This window comes from Calypte anna, chromosome 17 (genome assembly GCF_003957555.1).
Source record: "Calypte anna isolate BGI_N300 chromosome 17, bCalAnn1_v1.p, whole genome shotgun sequence".
NCBI classification, from domain to species: domain Eukaryota; kingdom Metazoa; phylum Chordata; class Aves; order Apodiformes; family Trochilidae; genus Calypte; species Calypte anna.
In genome coordinates this window covers 1,695,600-1,715,965 of record NC_044262.1, presented here as the reverse complement: position 1 = coordinate 1,715,965, position 20,366 = coordinate 1,695,600, and the positions used below count along the sequence as shown (strand labels likewise).

The 20,366-nt window shown below is 44.2% G+C and overlaps 1 protein-coding gene across 7 annotated transcripts in view; it reads right to left on the bottom strand.

The window, feature by feature from the left end:
* The window catches only part of EXD3 (exonuclease 3'-5' domain containing 3), a 215,484-nt gene that overhangs the window by 146,001 nt on the left and 49,117 nt on the right, over positions 1-20,366 (bottom strand). For 5 of the 7 annotated variants that reach the window (XM_030461428.1, XM_030461425.1, XM_030461429.1 and 2 more), the window contains 3 exons: positions 7,824-7,888; positions 3,744-3,911; positions 2,308-2,475 (listed from right to left, as the gene is read on the bottom strand). In XM_030461428.1, the coding sequence (XP_030317288.1) occupies positions 2,308-2,475; positions 3,744-3,911; positions 7,824-7,888 (401 nt within the window). Of the gene's footprint in view, positions 1-2,307; positions 2,476-3,743; positions 3,912-7,823; positions 7,889-18,414; positions 18,535-20,366 lie in introns of those variants that run through there. The other 2 variants (XM_030461430.1, XM_030461431.1) reach the window with 2 other exon arrangements.

Sequence of the window (20,366 nt, the reverse complement as noted above, 5' to 3'; positions counted from 1 at the left end):
TTCCCACAAAACCCGCTGGCCCCGTGGCCCGACCGGGCTCCCACCGTGGCCTGGGACAGCCCGGGTCGAGGAGCCACACAGCCCTGCAGTGGCTTCAGGGGGTTTCTGAGGAGGGAACAAAGCCCCCACACCTCACCTGACGCTACCTGAGCGGGAACGTTGAACCCTTCCGGCTCCTCACGCCAAGCGGAGCTGAGGGAGCCCCCGTCCCGCTCCTGCGCGGCCCCAACGCTGCCCTGCTCCTCCAAGAGCTGCCAAGCCCGGGCACAAAAGAAGGGAGAAAACCCCTAAATGGGGCCAGAAGCTTCAGAAAAACCCCACTTGGATGTCCCTTGCCCATTCCTTGAAGTCTTGCTTCTTTTCCTCCATCACGGGAGCACTAGTGCCATCCACTGGCTGCCGCTCCCTCAGGTGCCTCCTGACCACAGCACCATGGGCTGCTAAACCAAAATTCCACACAAACCATCTTCATCCAAAACCAGCACCAGCTGGGAATCCTCCTGCCACTAACCCCAACCCTAACCCTAACCCTAACCCTGACCCTATCCCCAACCCGGGACATCTGCACCCTGCAGCCTTCCCTGCAGCTCACTGCAAACCCCCAGCTCCTGCCAGCCACAAACTTTTTTTGACCCCTTCTTCTCAAAAAGCAGGGACAAAAACAACCAACCACCATGGCAGACCCCGGAGATCTCTGGGATCTCAGATTCTGAAGAAATCTTTCTCCAAAACCTCTGTGAGGGCCACGGAGCAGAGCTGGGGATCTCCAGGGTACACGTGCCACACACCTGCACCACAACAGGCAAAGGGAATTAAAGTGCTCTAGAATAAATGCCTGGTGTTTTAGTGTAAATACAGTGAGGAAATAAATAATGGCAGTAAGGATTTATAAGAATTTCTGTCCATTCAGGTGAGAGACAGAACAGCCAAAAATCCTCCATATCAAGCTGCTTTACAAGCAAGACAAGAGCAGGAGAGATCCACCACAGCCCCCTGCAACTGCTCAAAGCTCTAGTTCCAGGTTTTTGGGGGTTATTTTCTATGAACTTAGGTATGACCAGTCCCCATGGGCAGTAAAAGATTTCCTGTTATTCTTGAAGATAATTCTATTCATCCTTCTGGCAACAAAACAAAACTAGAAGAAAGTCCTGGCTGAGGGTAAGCAACAGTTGAGGTTTCCTGTTCTTCACACTGGGAATTACTAGTAAATGAGGTCTTCTGTGGAAGAAAGAACAGAAAAACAATTCCAAAAAAAAAAAAAAAATCTAGAGCTTTCCAAAACCAAATCTGCATTTCTAATGACAACAATAAATATCTTTGGAGTCATGAACTTAAAAATCACACTTTTCTAGTAGATTTTTCAACAACTCACATTCAAAAACTTATTGAGGAGGAGTAAGATTCAAGCACCTACACGTGAACAGATCAGATATGAAATACCCTTGTTTGATATTCAAAGAAATCAACAGGAATGGAATTCCATGATCTCACTTGGGAATTTGGTTTTGCTGAATAGAATTTTTAAAATGCTATTTCATTTTTTTATGTTGCTAAACAAGATCAAGCTGTTCTACACTGTCAAAGTGAACCATCATCCTTTAAAAAAAACCCCAAACCTATGCTTTTTTGCACTAAGCAAAGGAAGAAATGCATTTCATTATTGTAGTTTGCTTATGAGAACACCCACAAGGCTATCAGGACATCATGGTGATGCCCAAGATGCTGCAAGCACTCTAAACCACAGGGTAAACATATCAAATTCTGGCTTTGGTGAACTGTGTCAGTCATGCCAACTCAAATACATCAGTAACACATCTTGAGTATGAGCCTCAATGGTAAAGAGGCTTTGAAGCTCAGACAGGACCCTTTGGAAATCATGTGGGAACAGAAAGATTTTCCAAACCCTCCTTGCTGCAGGCAGATTGGAGATAGCACAGCAGGTCTATGACCAGCTACTAAAATCCCTTCTTTTCTTGCCAAGGACAAGGAAAACAAAAAAGAAACACAAGCATCCCCTTAAATTCTCCAAATTAAACCCTATTAACCTATTGCTTTCAAAGGTCAAAAAAGGGATAGAGAAAGGATTCCCTGGCATTCTGTACTCAGCTATTAGAAAAACTGAGGTTGAACACAGCCTCCTCGTGTCCACGGGAGGACCACGCTAAGCTGCAGCATTCACAGCGTGCAGCTGCTGTGAAGAAATGGAATTCCCATTGAAATGCATCCAAAAAAAAAAAAAAAGGACACAGACATTAAGAGAGAACCAGAGAGCTGTGTAGGTAAATTTCTTTGAAAGACATGACCCACCTCTTTGTAATTGCCCTGCTGATAAAGATGAGTGACATGTTCAAGCAAATAGTTCCGGTCTGCTGTATGGAGCTGGTAAATGCTAATCAGAGGGTCAAGAAGATTAGTTGGGCACTCTGCTAGGATGCTGAGTACACGGGCCTGCAGCTTCTTCAGCTTGATGCCAGACTGGAAACAAAAATTAAAAAAAAAAAAAAAAAAAAAATCAAACACAGATTTAGGAAAGATGGCTACGATTCAATGGCAGGTGAGAATACAGCTTTTTTAAAGAGTGGAATAAGCCAATGCCTTGGGAAGGGATTCTCCAGTTTCCCCATGAAGTCTGCAAGCAGAAATCAGAACAATATGATACACATTTTTTTCACAGCATCCAACTTAAAAACACTAAATGTTCGCAGGATAATTCTGGAAAAGGCACATGGCCTGTGCAAAATTAAAAATGAAACTGGAAAAATGCCCTCTTTTACTAACACAGCTAATTAGAAATTCTCCCCTCGAGTTTCCAGCAGAAAATCTTTGAATCTAGAAACTCCCCTCAAGGGAGATCTCTCACCTATCAGGCACAGGAATTCAATATTCATTCCCAAGCTTGCTCCTGGGTGCAAAAAGGGCAGGACAAGCAAAAGCATCATCAAAAGATGCACAGATAGGAGTATTAATCCTTGTGTTCCTATATGATCATGCTCTTATGACATAGGAATTTCAGAGCCAGTAGGACTTCACTGCACTTTGCAGATATTGTAATGACAGAGCTCAACATCTAAAAGCAGACATTTGGAAAAATGGGAAATGAAACAGCACAAATACAAAATAGCTTGCAGCTCAGAGCCAAAATCATAGGGAAAAAAAAAAAGATAAAATCTCAATAGGTCAGAATATATGAAGGCATAAGGAATGGTAAACATTAGGAGGTATAATCTGATGACCCAGTGTTACAAAGCTAATCATTCAGCTGCTGAACAGTCATACTGTTACCATTTTCTGCATTCCGGATGATAAAAGCTCCTCACCATATGGCAGGAGTTAAGCAATCATACACTAACTAGGCTTTTATTTGCAGAATTGGAAGAATATCAGAGTAGATTACTGCAATTGGGTTTATCCTGACAGCAGGGATGTGAGCTCCAGTGGGAAAGCCTCCATCCAGGCAAAGGCTGCAAGATCAGTGCTTGATCAAAGTGGTTTGATCTGGAGAGATGGAAACCCCAGCCTGGAAGGGGAAGCAGCTCTCGTATCACAGCTTCTGATGCTATTTCATTTTCAGGCCAGCATAGGAGAGATAACAACAGCTCAGTACAAACTTGACACCTCATCACACCACGTTTTTATGAGACTACAGAGAAGATGCTGGACTATGGAACAAAGTGAAACTGGGGACACTTGAGGGACATGAAACTCTCCTTTCTCCCAGCTCTCTTGCTCTCTCTTTTTCAAACCTGTTGAACAGCAGGATGTTCTTCTATCCAAAGCTGCAGCTCGGTGGTGATGCAATACCCGAGGGAATGCCCTTTCCCCTTCCAACCACCGCTGCCTTCCAGCATGTCCAGGAGTCCTGCCAATGGGTCCTCCAGTTCTGCAAAGCCCCGCCTGATTTCTTCCTGAAGCTGAGATACAAAAGCAGATTGTCATGTACAAAAAGATTAGTGAATCCTCCCTTCCCTCAGCTGAACACAAAGCTTTATTTTTTTTTTTTTATTTAATCTATTCAGAGAGGTAACTGTTGCTATTCAGCCACCATCCGCGCCTCCAGTGACTTTTCATGTCATTACAGATTCCTTCATGGCTCACTGCACCTCAAACCCAATGGGAAAAGCAGCAATTGTCCACACTAATTATCCCATAAAGACAGAGAAGTTGTTCTGTGGGGCAGACAAAGGGGCTCGGGATTTGGGGGAGGAGAAGAAAAGAAGTGAGCTGGAGAATGGGGTGTTATTGGGAAAATGGCAATATTTAAGGTAGATAAACTGGGCTCTAAAATCCACTCACCTAACAGACCTACAAACAATAAAGCATCTAAACCCCTCCTCATCATCTTTGTGCCACCAACCTTGACTCCATGCCCACTTCAGCCACAACACCATAATGCTCCTCACTGTAACAGGAATATTTGGACATACCAAAATTGGTTGGATTTTACACAAGAGCTTAAAAAGAAAGAACTAGCAGAGTTCCACCTCTGTCAGGCTGCCATCCTGCACACCTATGAACCTTTCACTCAGACCTACACAAGAAGAAGGGTATTGGCTGTCAACTACCCCTGCCACTGACTGTCAGGCACTGCACACCTCCACTGGGAAGGGGCTGGGAACATGGGAAAACTCCATGGCATTAGGAATCCCAGGGTGATGTGTTTAGAAATGTGAAGGAATTGGACATTCACTTGGTGAATGTTAATAGGCTACTTACTACCCATCTGGTAGAAGTGATAAATTAGCAGTACTGAGCAATATCTTTATAATGTTTACATTTGAAGTAGTTTCCAAGGAGCTTGGGGGGTTGGCAGGGTGAAGAAGTGGCATCCTTCAGTACCCACAGAGGACCTTTCACTGCATGGTACATGTACCAGCGTGGAGCAAGGCAAAAGCAGAGACAGAAAACAAGAAATCACCAAGAGCAGAGCAGCTGCTCTCTTTCTTTTCTGGCAAAAAAGCAAAACCCTAAAGATGCTCATTCCTGCTTGCAGCCAGCACTTGTAATTTACTGTATATGATGGCCTCGCTTGCAGCTTCCAATGGAAACAACATAAAGTTTGGGGAATGACATGGAAAATAAGAGAAAATCTACAGCAAATTTGCTAATGAATTTGTTCTTTTTTATTCATCGACAATATTTACTGGAAGAGTTATTTTCCATGGTGTCTTTCATGTCTGGAAAAACCACAAAACCTACGACAGAAACTTTTTCTTTCTCACTAGATTACCAAACGCAGCATGAAAAAAATGATGACTAACAAAGATGTGACTTTAGATAACAGATTTCTCTCTGTAAGTATTTTTCCCTGTGGCAAGAATTTGAGATGTTAAACAAAGGGCTCCAGCTTCACTGTGAGATTCAGCAGCAGGAAAAGGCAAGCTCTTATCCAACCACAAATATCCAACACAACAGCCAAAGGAAAACAAAGCAACTCACCAACTCCATCAGACTGTTTATAAAAGGCCCCTCTTGTCCCTCTCACCCCCCAAGCCCACCTCAGCACATTTAGACTGAACAAGAGCTTCCACCCCACCTCTCAGCTCCTCCTTGGGCTTTGGCAGGGTGAGCTCCAAGGTTGCTTTCACACAGAGCATCTCCAAACACCACTGCCAGGAGCAACCACTGTTGTTATCCAGCCTGTCTTGACTCTGTACCAGGTAGACCCTGACAAACAGGAGTAAAGTCTCCTCCAAAACCTCCCAGCAATCTGAAGGTTACAACCTGTGGTATGTATGGTTTGAGGGGGAAAAAATTAGAGAAATTAAAAAATGGCATGAGACACCTAAATCAGAGAGGAAAGAGTGTTGTGCTGCCTGGCTGCTCTCTCTGCCAGGGAAGGATTCCTCTCAAACGTGTAATTGCTATTTCCATTTCAATTGAATCCCATGGCAGGGAATACTCCTTGGGGGATTTCTACAGCCTGACAGATCATGGGAACAGGAAAATTTTGCTGATGCTCAGACTACACAGACTTCATTCAGCTTTGGTTCTTTATTTCCAGTTACACAGCTCAGGGCAGTCTGCTGATGCTTCCCAAACTGTTTTTCCTATGTAGGAAATGACCACTTCTTACAACTCTGTTCCAGAACTGAGGTCACACTGTGGTCAGGTACCCTTCTGCTCATGGTCAGAGGGGCTGATTCACCCCAGTAACCAAACTGCACTGACTACAGCCTGCCAGGAGCCAGGGACCTCCCTACCATCCAAACATCAGTGGAACAGAGCAAGTCCTACTCAACTGAACTCCCCTTGGTTATTTGAGATGGAGGGTTGGATGCTGGTGGGCTTGGAAAACAGCACAACCCCACAGCAGCTGCCTCTCAGCAAAGTGTCTGCACAAAAGTGTCAAAAACAGTGTCTGCTGAAGGGTGGCAATGCCCTGGGCCTGGATTAACCAACCTCAGGGACAGCATGAGGAGCATCCAGCAGAAACCACTGGGGACATTCCTGTGGTCCTCACCTTGGAGGCTGCTGTGCCACCACCAGGTCCCACCACAATCCTTCTCCTCCCTGTGCTCTCCTCCTGGATCAGAAATCCATCCTCCTGGTTCAGAAACCTGGATCTGCCCATGGGGACACAGACCTGCCCCACAGGGAGCTGCAGCTCTGCAAAACCACAGGTCTCTCTGGGATGACCACTCCAGATACAAAGGGAGTAAGTGGAGCTTCAAGGGTGACTCATGGGGATCCTCCACATTTTCCACCCTCAGCAGGAAAGCTGTGGTGATCTCTGCCCAAGAACACATCAATGGGAGGCTTTGCCTTTCTCAGAGTATTTTTCTTCACAATCCATACACATCCCAGGGTACAGAAATTCTGATGATTACTCTTTCCTACTGTTGTTTTGTGGGATTAGCTGCCCTCAAGACCTAACAAATAATACTTTTTTTTCCTCCAACTGTAACAAAACATGATAGAAAACTCAAAGCTTAAGAGTTGCTGAGCTCAAGTCTATGTTGGTGAGTGAAAAGGCACCTCTCACACTGTGCTACCCCTGTGCTGCAGACTGTCAGGAATGGAAAGCCTAAGTGAGGCTGACAAGGATGATGACTGAACACCCCAGGGATGGAGCCCATACACCCAGGTACACATTTCACACAGGAAACACTCCATGTGGATATGTGGTGAGCTGCAGGTTCTGGGTCTTTTGGGAAAAAAGTATCTCAGCTATGAACCTGTCTGAACAACTTGGAGTTAAACATGGGAAACTCACAACTAAGCTGATGTATCTCGTGTCTTTGTTAGTTTTCAAGCTCCCAAGTTTAGATGAGTTTTACTCCCTGTGAACAATCTCCATCTCGAGCTCATTGGGTGCTGTTTAAAAATGCAGCACTAATTTTAGACATAGAGTGTAAATTGCATTCACCACAAGAGGCAAAACCAAACTAAGTTGGAAAAAATGGTAAAAATACTTAGAATATGAAGGCTTTGATATTATTCCACTTGGCAAAGAGGCCTTTTCTTACTGACTTCAACCCTCGTTTTCTCAGCTACTAGAAATTTTCTTCTCCCTCCCTCCAAGAGCCTCCATTTAAAGGATTAAAAAGTGTTTAAAAGAAAACAAAAGCAACTTTGAATTTTTTTTTTCCTCTGTAACTCAGCCCTGTAAACTTCAGCTCTTTTATATGAGCCCCTGAGCTGCTCCCCATCACACAGAGCTACCTTTTCTTTTCACATCTTGCTGCAAATGCAGAGGCTCTTCCCCTGGGTGCTGGAACTGAAAGCAGTCATGAAGAATTGCAGGTCTGACCTAAGTGTTCTGTGTCTGGACATGCTCTGCATGCAGTTATGAACTGCAGCATGGAGGGGAGGCTCACCCTTACCTTCTTCATCTTTTTCATTGTCCAGAGAGGCTGAAGGGTTTTCAGCAACAGGAGTGGGTCCTGGCCTGGAGGAGGGGAAAGAAAGAAAGAGGGTGAGAGAGAAAAGGAGGGAGAAAAACAAAACAAAACAGATTTATTGGCTCTGTACAGGCAGCCTGGACACACTGGTGCATTGTTTCACTGAAGAGAAATCAGCTCTGTGCCACTGTGTTTGAAACCACCAACCTTCCAACTGTCAGTCAGGATTAAAGTGCTAAAATCCCTCACTCTGAAATCCTAACAAAATAACAGACATCATCCATGCATGGCTTTAACTAAACACCCACAAGGAGCTCAAATACTGAAAAGCTGTAGTGCTGCATTTACAACTAAATCATGCTGCTGCTATGCATCAAATACATCCCCAGCAGTCCCCCCCACACTCCTTCCCTTTTAATATTAAAATAAAACTGTCCTAGAAGAGCAGGTATTTTGCCCAGGTTGGAAAGGATCACCAAGATGTTAATTTTTAATGAAACAATTTGAATGTGTTAACCTCATCCCACCCCCTGAACAGAAGATGCAAGTGGGTGACTCTATGGGCAGATCCCTCAGGGCAAGCAGTGGGGCAGCCATGGGGCTGCAGGCAGATTGGGCTCTGGAGTGGTTCAGGAAAGGTGAAATGAGGCTGTGATGAGTGGCAAAGCTAGGAAAAGAGTGACTGATTATTTCAAAATAAGGTTATTTGGAATTTTTTCTCTTTTACTTTTGAACTGGCATTCAGCTGTTCATCTCTCCTCATTCACCATGCCAGTATGATTCATCACACCAGGATTCATCACACCAGTATTTCTGAATCAAATGTTTAGGAATATTTCATTTTATAGCCAGTAACATTTTTGATATCTGGTTCTATTTATTTCACAACCATTTACTCACAAAGCCATGACTCAGAATATTCTGAATTAAAATCTTCTACTGCACCAACAGTTTAAAGGTGAACAATGAACTTAAAAATCTGAATGAGTTGTCCAAAACCACTCCTCATATATTAACTGCTCCTCCTCTTGTGTTTTCATAAAGCCAAAAGAAAAATGCTAAACTGAAAAGGAAAGATCCTTTCAATCACCTTCTGTGTTCTAGGGTTCCTAAATGGCTCCTTTCCAAATGCTAACTTTTCATGCTTAGTATCCCATCTCACTTCATATTTCAGGTCACAAAAAGCTACTCCAACTGTGAAAAGCTCGACCTCGTCCAACTAAACTCTGAGCATTGCATTTATAAAATATTTTAAGTAGCAAGCTGATTACTGGGTGAGCCAAGAGAATGATAGTATTCCCACTATCCCCCAACCTCTGGCAAACACCAGCCAAACTGAAAATGCCACATTTACAATTCTTAAGATAATATTTTTTTCTCATCTCTGGTTGTTCTGAAATCTTGAACCCTCCAAACGCTGCCTCTGCTCAGCTACTGCTTCTGCTTCAGAAAAAAGATAATCTCCTTTTAGAACAAAACAGAAGAAAACCCAGATCCCCACTCCTACACAAAATTAGCAACTAACAGTCAGATTCAGCCCATGTGTGTTGCACATGCCCACATTTGTACTCACTCTCCCCTTGGCTTGACTCCCAAATAAATTTATACACACACAGGAAAAAAAAAAAAAAATCAGAATGCAGCCCAGTGTGTAACCAAATCCACTGTAAATCTGCACAGTAATTAATGCAGTGAACAAGCTGGAATGATACAGGAAATGAGAGCAGTTAGGAGAGCCATGTTTCACTTCTGATACAGCCAATAATTCAACTTGTTAAACAGCTTTCTAAAACCTCAATCAACAAAACAAGCCCATTTCTTATGTGACTTTTTCCTACCTTACCTCCCTGAATCTGCAATCCAATCTCACCAGTTTTCAGTACCCAGGCTCAGGGAAACCTCTCCTCTCCCTGCTCAGTTTTAAAGGACTCAGGATGCTGCCAGCACAGGGGGGTAGGAAATAACCCCCCAAATCCTGGACAGAAAAGCACCCATGGTGTGGTTATCAGGCCATGGGCAGGAGAAGGGCAACCACCCCCCTCCTGGCATGGCCTGACCACAAGGAACTTGCTCTCTGTTGTTCAGTCTGTGCCTAAAAAAGAGGCCAAAATGGGGATGGACCAAGGAAAGAAAACATTGAAATATGAACTGAGGTACAGTGCTGCTTCCTTCCTTACCTGGCAAAGCCTGGGAGCTATCTGAGGATAAAATGGCATCAGAGGAAAAGCATCACAAAATAACCCAACTGTGACTTCTGGAGCCAAACAGAAATGAGACAACACAGCAGGAATATGCCCAGTCCCAGCAGAGTGGACAGCTGGGTATGGTGGGTATGGAGCTGTTGTACCTCCCTACCCTCCAACGAGGGCAGGAGATAGAAATATGAAGGTCCAAATCATTCTGGCTCCTGTAAGAAATGAATAATTTATCTTTTCTCTCTCCTGCAGGAGCTCTTTGGGGAACTAGAATCTTCAAGGTTCTCCTGGCACCCCAAAAAAGTAAAAAATTAGTGTCTGTCATGGACAATGAAACAAAAAAAAGGATTGTTATGTTCCCACTGGAATACCAGATAGGTTCATGCCCATCCACATCCAAAAAAGAACTGGGAAAACAGCAGGAAACTAATGTGAGGATACCCAAGGGAAAAGGACAGGACCTTACAGGGACTTTCATAAGCCTCCCAGAGCAAATCTGGAGAGCAATGATTGCTCAACACAAAAGGGAGAGAAGAAGAAATACAAGGGGGAAAAAGAACAAAGCAAAGTGACTGAAAACCAAATGGTTGTAACTGAACCACAAGTGCATCTGGGCTCAACTCAGAGGACAAGGAGAGGGAAATTCTGGAGTAACCTCCAGATGCTGTAGCAGGAGCAAGAAGCAGGAATTACTAAGATACCCATATTAAATGAGTGACAGAACAGTGCCTGAAATGTAGGGATAAGCCAGAAGAAGACCTTTCTATGTCATACCAAGAACACTCAGAATCTCCACCTCTGAAAAAAGTCAAAATCTGCAGACTCCTACATCTGAAGGTGCATCCAGCTCTTAGCAAGGGTCATGCAAGGAGCAAAGCCAACAAACCAAGGATAAGGCCATGGAAAACAGTGTAAAAAAACAGCCTGGCAAGAAGGAGAGCATCAGCTCCCTGCTGCAACCAGCTGAGGACAGGCAGGCTGACCTAGCAGGATGGAGAGGCTGAGGTCTGCCCCAGGCATCTGATCCCAAGATCAAACTCAAAGGGAAAATGCCCAACCCAACAGTGAGAGCCCTTCACAGCTCAAAAAAAGGGGTTTTAGACCATTAAATATCTGGCAAAGCTTCACAAACACAAGGCTCCAGCACTTTGGTGGAGATCTGCACCCACTCCATCTAGACACAAATGACCTTGATCTCTTAATCTGAAAGTTTCTCCAAATAATAAGTTCCTGTTGTAACATTTTTCACATTACTCTATTTCCTTTCAACATTTTTCATCCCGAAAATAAATCTCCTCTGCCCCGAATCTGGTCCCAGAATTGGAGGAGATGGTAAATCAAAATCTTTTCCAGTTCTCAATATATGTGGTTACATTTCAAAACCATATAAACCACAAGCCTTGTATTTTTGAGTTAGAAAAGTGCCTTTGAGGAAAGCCATAAACTACTTTCTGTTCATTCTCTTTTTCTTTTGTGCATACATCACTCAAAACCTGCTGTGATCACAACAAAAGCTGTGCCCGTGGGCTGGTGAGGTAAAGCAGTGGTTTTGCTATTGCATCCTTGCAAAATTCTGCTGTATTATTCACTGGGTTTTTTTTTTCTGAAACAGCCTGGCAAGAGAAACCCACTTTTGGACTGAGGCTCCTGGTGTGTTTTGCATGGGGAACGTGAGACATTCAGCCCCAGAGGAGAAATTTACCAATGAAAAAAATCTCTCAACACTTTTTCTTTGTGTCAAAAGCCATTAAAGGCCCCATGGCCCAGGAGCTGGAAGAATCACAGTCAATTAATTAAAAGATACAGACTGGGGAAAAAAAAGTGGCTAAAATGCAGCATCACCCCCCCCATCCAGCTGAAATTCATGGGCAGAAAAGGTCAAGAACAGAATGCTAATGGTTAAGTTTTCTCTAGGCAGAGAGCTTCCACCTCTGCTTTGCAAATTAACAGGATTTTTTAAAATGCTGAATGGAATATTTAATAAATCAAACTACCCAGGAAACAATCAGTGCATTTTTACTTTTATCTATTGTTCTGTGTGCCTTGGACCCCAGTAAATCCCTGAAATCTGTTCTGTGTGAAAACTTCTGTGAATCTGAGTGAATTTCTGTGAATTTGAGATACTTTTCTGCAAGGAAAATCAAAGTTCCAGATATTTCTGTCTCCATGAGTCTGTAACTCACACCAAGTGTATGTTTAATGAGTAGAAGAGCAGGCAGGGCAGAGCTGTGGTATCACTGGGATGATGCAAAAAATAATGCAGGAATTTTCTGGTGAGGGCTTTTGAGTTGCTAGGGACAGGCTGATTTAATGCAAAAGTCACAAAATCCCTATACAGAAACTCACCTATTTTTACACCTTCTAGGCTGTCTTGCTGTGCATGCTATTAATGAGCACACATAACAATTCAGAAAATGATTCCATTTGGAATTTCTCCTGACAATGTGTAATGACATTTAAAAGACACAAACCCAGCTGTAGAATATAGAGTATTATGCAATACACATTGTACAATTCTGGGTTGTAATAATAATTTTTAAAAAGCTGGTAGATAAAAGATGGAAACAGAAAGCTGCTATATTATTTTTAAATAAACAGAAAACCTTCAGGCAGCAGGACATGGCAGTGCCATTCTCATCTTCCTCTGTAGGAGGCTTTTCCAGTAATTTGTTCTTGGTTTTGTCTGGGGAGAGACACCTGACATTCTGCATAACTACATGTGTAGAGGTGTCATGCATGCTACAACAGTCACCAACCCAAAGGCTTATGATACAGATTAATTAATCACTTTTTAAAACCCATTAGGCTTATGCTGCTGCAGCAGTGTCTGGTCCTGTCACAGCACCCCTCGTGCTGCACACTCACCTCCAAGAGACACTTAACACTGACAGAACCCAAGAGGGAAACCAGGCCTCCCACAAACCCAGGAACAAAACAGGGATATGTCAGAAATCCAGAGGACAAGAGACCACCCTACACAGAGCATCCCTACACAGCACATTCCCCAGAGCTGTCAATTTGAGGCAAACTTCTTGCTTGTTACTGGTTCTTTTGGAAGAACTGTTCATGTTTCCATCCTAGGTGTATCCAGGTAAAATACAACCTTGCAGCAACACCAGTGTCATCCTTTTCCTTGGCTTCTGGGGGGTAGGGGGACTGTGGGGGGTAACTGGTGCCTCAGAAGCTGTTACAGAGGCAGGAGGTGGCTTTCAGCTGGTCACAACTTGATCAATGCAATATCCTGCAAAGTGGGTTCAGCAGCATCCCTGCTCCATCCTCCATTTCTTATTGAGAACACATGTTCTAAATGACATTTAATGGCATGGCTGTAATTTGCCTGGATTTTTCCAAACAGTGCCAAGGATCATGTTTCCTACATCTCCCACTTTGTGTCCACACTGATATGGGAGCCACCATGTTGAGACAGCCACCATCCTCTGCAAACCCAAGGCCACTTTTTCCCTGCTCTCATTCAATTAACTTTCTGAATATGAAAGTCACAAAGTTTTCTTAGTAGACACAGCACTGGATCCAAGAAGTTATAATTGAGAGTGAAGAAGTAAAAACAGTCGTTTTTGTCAGAAAGAATCAAAAACCCAAACAACTTAGCAGGCAGCCAAGGAGGCAGAGCTCCAAAATAGCAAGAAAATCTGGGAAGAAGAGCAGTACCAAAGGAAGGGCTTTAGCACCTATGGCCCTGGGCTACCTTGTCTTCAGCAGCTCAGTCACATCCAGTTGGCTTAAGGGAGGCTGAGTTTTTTCAGGAGCATCAATCGGGTTCAAATAACACCATGACCCAGACAAAGCTCAAACACATCCTTCTCCATCCCTGCAACTTACTTTGAACTGTAAACTGGCACCACCTTGGGGATGGGGGGGGTTGAATTTCCACTGACTAGAGGGGGTCCACTGCTATTTCAGGTGCACCTGCACCAAGAGGGTCAAAGGCTCTTTAATACTTTCTCATGAGGGAGTCTGTGCCTCTGGAAAAACAGATATTTCCAGGAATGATAACAGTTCTTTTCCAAAAACACTATGACTAAGAAGTAATCACTTGGTGATTCATTCCAACCTCCACAGACTGCACTGCTGAGACTCCCTCTAAGAATTAAGGTCCCCAGAGCTATTCCCTCCCAGGGAAATGTCTCGGTAGCAGCATCTGCAGACAGGCAGAGGAATGTTGCCTGATCAATTTAAATGTTAATTACATCCCACCACTGAATCCTCCAGTGCAAGATTTACAGGAGGATCAGATGTCACTAAACTATTTCATTTCAGAAGCAATAAATTGTTCTGCTTTAGCACAATTTCCAAGGCTCCAAAACTCACTCTCCATCCCCGCTGCCAGCTCCTGAGCTCTGTCTCCCACAAAGGGCAAATACACATTTAAAATGTAGAACTACATGGGTTGAGATGAATTCAAACACCAAGGAAATGAAGCAACTAGACAGAGAGGGTCCTTCTTTTTAAGGTATGTCTGGCTCACCCCAGCCTTTGTCTCAGATTCCAATTTTAGCTCCAGCTTTCTAATCGACAGAGCTTTGAACTCCACCGCCCAGAACGCTTCAGATCTCAGAAGAGAAATAACCACACACAGCTACCACAGTCTTAAAAACTCCATACATCCACCACACACCTCCCCTATAATTTTAACATTAAAGGTTTTGCCTTTTGGGAGGTCTGCAAGTCCAGGTTTACTGTAGGAAAAGCATCTGTGGCTTGTTGCTCCAGTTCTTCGTTCACACATTGGGATTCACTCTCTGCACTAACACAGTCAGTGGCACCAGACAGAAGGGGGAGAAAAAAAGGAGGAAAAATAACCCAAAACAGCACAGGTTTTTCCTCCAGCCCTGTGATACCCTCAGATGCCTGTCAGCTCCTGCCCCTTGCCAGAGGTGAGGAGGTCTGTAAGCCATGGCTGCCTCTCCCCTGCATCTTTCTACAGCAGATGAGGTACACCCTGAGTGAGCCAGGGGTGTTCCCTACACCCTGAGTGAGCCAGGGGTGTTCCCTACACCCTGCCATGATATGGTCCAGACAGTGATTCAAACTGCAGAGTCAGGTTGTGTTTCAGTCAAGAGGGAAGGGAGGTCAATCCCAACACACACCCCTACCCCATCCCTGTATAAGATGCTTTATTTCAATTCAAATGAGACAGTAATTTTACTCAGCAGAAAACATTTTCCTTTACTTTCTGGGGGTTCAGCATCTGGAAGCTTTTCTTCTCATGGTTCTTTGTCATCTTTCAGACATTTTGGTTTCAGAGCAGCATCTAATTCAGTGATGTACCTGGCATGCAGCATGACAGCAAGGCACAGGCCAGAGATTCCTGAATTGCAGTCTCTGGTTTTGATCTACTGAATTAATATGACAGCATGGAATATTACATCACAGGCTTAGCTCTACTAATTATATTTTCTCTAATAAAGCTTATCATAAGGCATCTTGCTAAGCATTCAATGAGCATTTCTTATTTGATCCTTCTAGAGAAAAGCTGGAATTCCTCAGATGCCAGCAGCTGAGCTCACCCCTTCCTGGGATCACTGTGTCAAGCCATACCTCAGCCTATCCTGCTGACTACATCTTTATGGAAATAAAGTCAAAACAGAGAGAGAAAGCAGAAAGGTGAGAGGCAGAACACTGAGAAACTGCCATGCTGGAGAGGAGAAAGGGAAGTGAAGATAGTGGGTAGAGTAGAAGTGTGCTGAAAGCAATAGAAGTTTTTCTAGAAAAAGAATCTGGTCTTTCTCAATGGCAGTAAAAGTCATTATTTTACTGAGAGCAAAGGAGAACCCTTTCATTCTGAGAAATAGGAGTTATGAAAACATCATAGGAAACCTCACAATTTCACTAATACATCCTCTAGTTCTCAGTGAGTCAGAAGTTCACATTCTTCTAATGCAACTTCCCAACTGAAAACAATCCCCACACTTCAAGCAAAAGAATAATAAAGGACACATATGCTTCTTATAAAACAATCCTTACAAATAACCATGGGTTTTGTTTTCATAGTGGATAAAATTCATCATTTCCCCCCAAAAAAACCAGAGATCAAATAAAATGCACTCTCATTAAAATAAAAGCCTCACTTCTCTGAGCGGAGCAGCCGACAACATTTTCCTCTTTATTTTCTTAGCACTTTTTGCCAATGAAGAGAAAGGAGAATTGCTGACCAGCCCCACTGTGCGTGGCTGCAGGCTCAGAGCATCTCCATCCCAGGACTCCCAACAAGGACCTTTTCTCCCCTAGCCCCACGGGCACCCACATTCCTCTCCCACTCAGTGCTCAGACACCTGAAGAGCAACAACTTCTGTGTGTGAGCAGAACCTGCCCCTCAGATCTCCTGCCAGCTACAGAAATAAAAATGAAACCTCAGGAAGGAGTTACAGAGCTTTGGGAACACGCTCACACAGTGCCCATGATGAGTTACTCTCAGGGAGCAGAATCCCTTCCCCTTGTGAGGAACCCACAGACTGCAGTGGGGTCACCCTCAGCCTCCTTTTCCCCAGACTGAACAATCCAAGTGACCTCAGCCCCTCCTCAGAAATCATCCCTTCCAGACCCTTCACCATCCTGGTTGTGCTCCTTTGGATGCTCTCCAACAGTTTCATGTCTTTTCTGTCCTGTGGTGCCCAAAACTGCAGAGTGGCACAGGGGAGCACCTCACACCATGGGTCTGGACATGGATGTGGGTCACCACCTCAAAGAAATTTTTGGATGCTTGCAATGCACCCTGGCTTGGCAAGATCCCTGCACCAATTTTTACAGAAGTGCCTGTTCTAAAAATAATACAAAGAAGTTGCTTTCTAGGCAGGTAATGAAATTTAGATTATTAATAAAAGCCTAAAAATATAAGAGTCCTTAACCTTTTGCAAGGAATCTGCACCACTTTTAATGATTTCCTCATCTGTTAGATGGGTTATAACTTCACAGGTTATATCACAGGTTATTAAAACCAAGATGACAACACAATCCCTGGCACAGGAGGACTCAAGAGTTGGGAACTGAAGGGAGCTGGGGCACAAACACCTCAGTGTTGGGCAGGGAAAGGAGTTTTGCTAAGAGTAGATGTGTAGGAATTACCTACAAATTCTTCTTTCTTCTGTTTTCTTCCACATCTTCAGTCTGAGCAGAGGGGGAAGACAAAAGGAAGACAAATCCACCAGCAGTATGTGACCTCTTGCTCCCAGATGCTGAGTGACAGTGTCCTGCATCACATCTGCTGGTCCCCAGCTGCCTTCCTGAGCTCTGGCATTGGGAAATCTCCCTCCTGTCAGAGGGAAATTCACTTTTCCCTCTGCTGCTCCTTCTCTGGTCTTTCCTTCAAGGCACAGGCAACAGTGATGCCTCTCTCCAGGCCATCAGGTCCTGGTCACAGCTGGCTTATTTTCTGTCCCTCAGGATGTTTTCAGGGGATGATGTCTCTGGCACCATTACCAGCTTTGGGCACTCCTCCTTTTCTCCTGCCTCCTGCATGGGCAGACAAGCTACGAGCAACAACTGTGCTGGAAGAGCAGATGTGGCCACCTGTGACCCACCCTCTCCTTGGGCAGTGTGGCAAACCAAACAGATTTGCTTTAAATGTTAATTTGAGAAAATATCATTCTTCTAGCAAAAATATGGCTCGTAAAGGAGCTTTTCACCCTCTCTTCAGGTTACATATAGTGTAATTAAAAGACTCAAGTAAAGGAAGTGGAGAAGAGCCATTTGTGAATGCTGAAGCAATTGCAGACTGAGTTGCACTCTGCTTTCACTGATGAAATAAAATGGTAGAACTCAAAGACTGAAGAATTCCTTCTTCCTATAGCTGATTACATCTCAGAGTGTTACATTAAAACTCCCTCTCAAGTACTGATACTCAATATTGTCACAGAAAGCAAGAATCTTCAAATGTGTTCTTCATTCATATCTCTGCTTATGTTGCTGCTTTGGAAAATCCCATCCTGAGGTGCCAGGAACAGTTCCAATTACTCCAAAATGTGCCTCAAATGCTGGATCTGCTGGCTCCATCCATAAAGCTCTCCAGCTTATCTTCAAGTTACTGCAGCACAGCCTTTCCCCCAAGCTGGCTGGCCCAAACTCTTCTTCTCTAGGACTCATCCCAGACATCATACAAAGGCTCAGGCAAAAACTTACCCAGTGCTTCACACACTTGTCTGAACATCTTGCTTTTGATTTTTTTCAGTGGTTTTGTAACTAGCTAAAAGGCTGAATGAAAGATATCACTGCTACTTCAGACAAAAGTAGTGATGGCTTTTTATTTGCAAAATGTACAGGTGCATCCTCTCGGGTAAAATAAAAATCAAGTCTTTGAGAGGTCCTGCCAATGATGGGTGAGATTATAGCTCTTGGGAGGTGAAGTAGAAAAGAAAGGGTACCTGTCTGCTCACCATCAGCATGTTTGAGGAGATTTGTTGGTTTCTATGGCAACGGGGAGGGTAAGGTGGCTGCCTGGTTACTACTGGGACTGACGCACATCTCAAACAATCGTTCTCTTCCTGTTCGTATGACATAAGAAAAACAGGATGCTGAGAGGTGTTTATCTGAATGAGCGAGATAAGCAAAGCCACTGACATTTCTAAAAGTATAAGATTTAACTAACAAGATGTTATAGATTTTCTGTGGGAAAAAAATAATAAAAAAAAAACACCAAAAAAACCCAAGTGCTGCACTGCTGAATGTGATTCAATTATGCATGGAAAGATCCTTTCCCTCAGAACCGCAGGAAGCAGTTGAGGAGCTGTTACATGAGCCATGAATACCAATGGAAAAGTCCTTTTAGTGGGAGATACTGAGTTACACTGCTGAATCAAAACGGAGAAAAACAGCTTAGTGTGCAACATCCTGCCACCTCCCCAAAAGCTGCTCAGGGCCCCCCGATGGGGTGGGATCCACAGAACCAGCCCCACTTCTAGACAGGGACACCGGGCTGGATTGTAAGGCTGCCTTGGCAATAAGCACTGTTTCTCAGGCCTTTCACTCAGTCCCAGCAATCATTGCAGGTGCTTTGGAGCATTTTAAACATCTATCAGGGCCTGAGAGAGATCCTTGTAACTCCTAATTATACTTTCATCAATGAAGGAACCTGCGACCCAACTGATGCTGCAGGGTTGGGTGCTGCAATCACTGCTCTCCACTGATCCAGATGGTGCAGCCCAGCAGCACGTTCCAGTTGAATGCTGAAAACCAGCTCGTCTCCAAGGCTGAGCTCTTTTTACAGTCCTTACTGTGAGCATTTCAACACTTTCTTGCAAGTCAGTGAAGGGACCAAGGCACACCCCAAGGCTGCCGTGCTGAAGGAACCACCACCATAAAGAGCTGCCAGCAGTGGGTGTTACTTCAAAGACAGCAGCACTCCATGCTTGTGTTTTCTTTCTTTTTTTGCATTGAGCAGGTGTTGGTTTCCTTAAAAAGCTGCACCTCAGGCTATAGTTACAGCTTCTGAAGCAGGATGCTGCTGCACTTACTCCACAGAGGGGCAATGGGAACTGAAGCTCTTTACCCCAAGTCTCCCAGAAGCAAGCAGCAAGAACAGGTACACGATTCTGACCTCCCTCATTTTCACATCAGTGTGAATCCACCTGTTTTAACAACTCCTTCTAACTTATTGTACCCTGGTGACATCACTCTGGACACCCAGCATGTAGCCCCCCCATTGAAGGACCCTCCTGGGTGGCAGGGACCACAGGGACTCTCAACCTTGCCCATGAGCTGTGCCTGGAGCTGCCACATCTCTGGGCAGCCTCCACTCACCCCCTGTGATTTCAGCTGCACCAATCCCAGCTTCTCAGGGCTACTGAAAAACCAAACCACAGTAAGGATTCCAGTTGCAAATCAGTTCTTTTGGAGCAGCCCAGGTTTCCTACAGGCCTTTAGGAAACAAGGGAGAAGCTTTGCTACCTGTGTCATCATTATCAGAAGACACAAGATTGGAGTAAAAAAGCAGATTTCTACTTGATTTTATGTCAAGTGGATTTCTCCTGGCTTTTATGTAAATTGTGTTTTCCCGTTTGCTGCACATATTTAAGTCAGTATCAAAGGAACAAAACAGAAACCCAATCATTGTCTCTGGCTTGGCTGGCTTACAGATCAACTCCCAGCCTTTAATTCTAGGAAGTGGGCGACCACGAAGTCTCCCGGACAGCCCAAGGCCCCCTCTTTCTATGGAACTCACTGTTTGTCTTGGAAGTTGTGAGGTTAACACCGTCCCATTCAGCCTGCAAGGGAATGTGGGGCAGATGGAAAGAGGGAAAGACAAAGATGGACAGAGAGACTGCAAAAGACTGAGAGACAAAGAGCAGCGGCAGGATGAAAGAGCATGGAAGGAAGG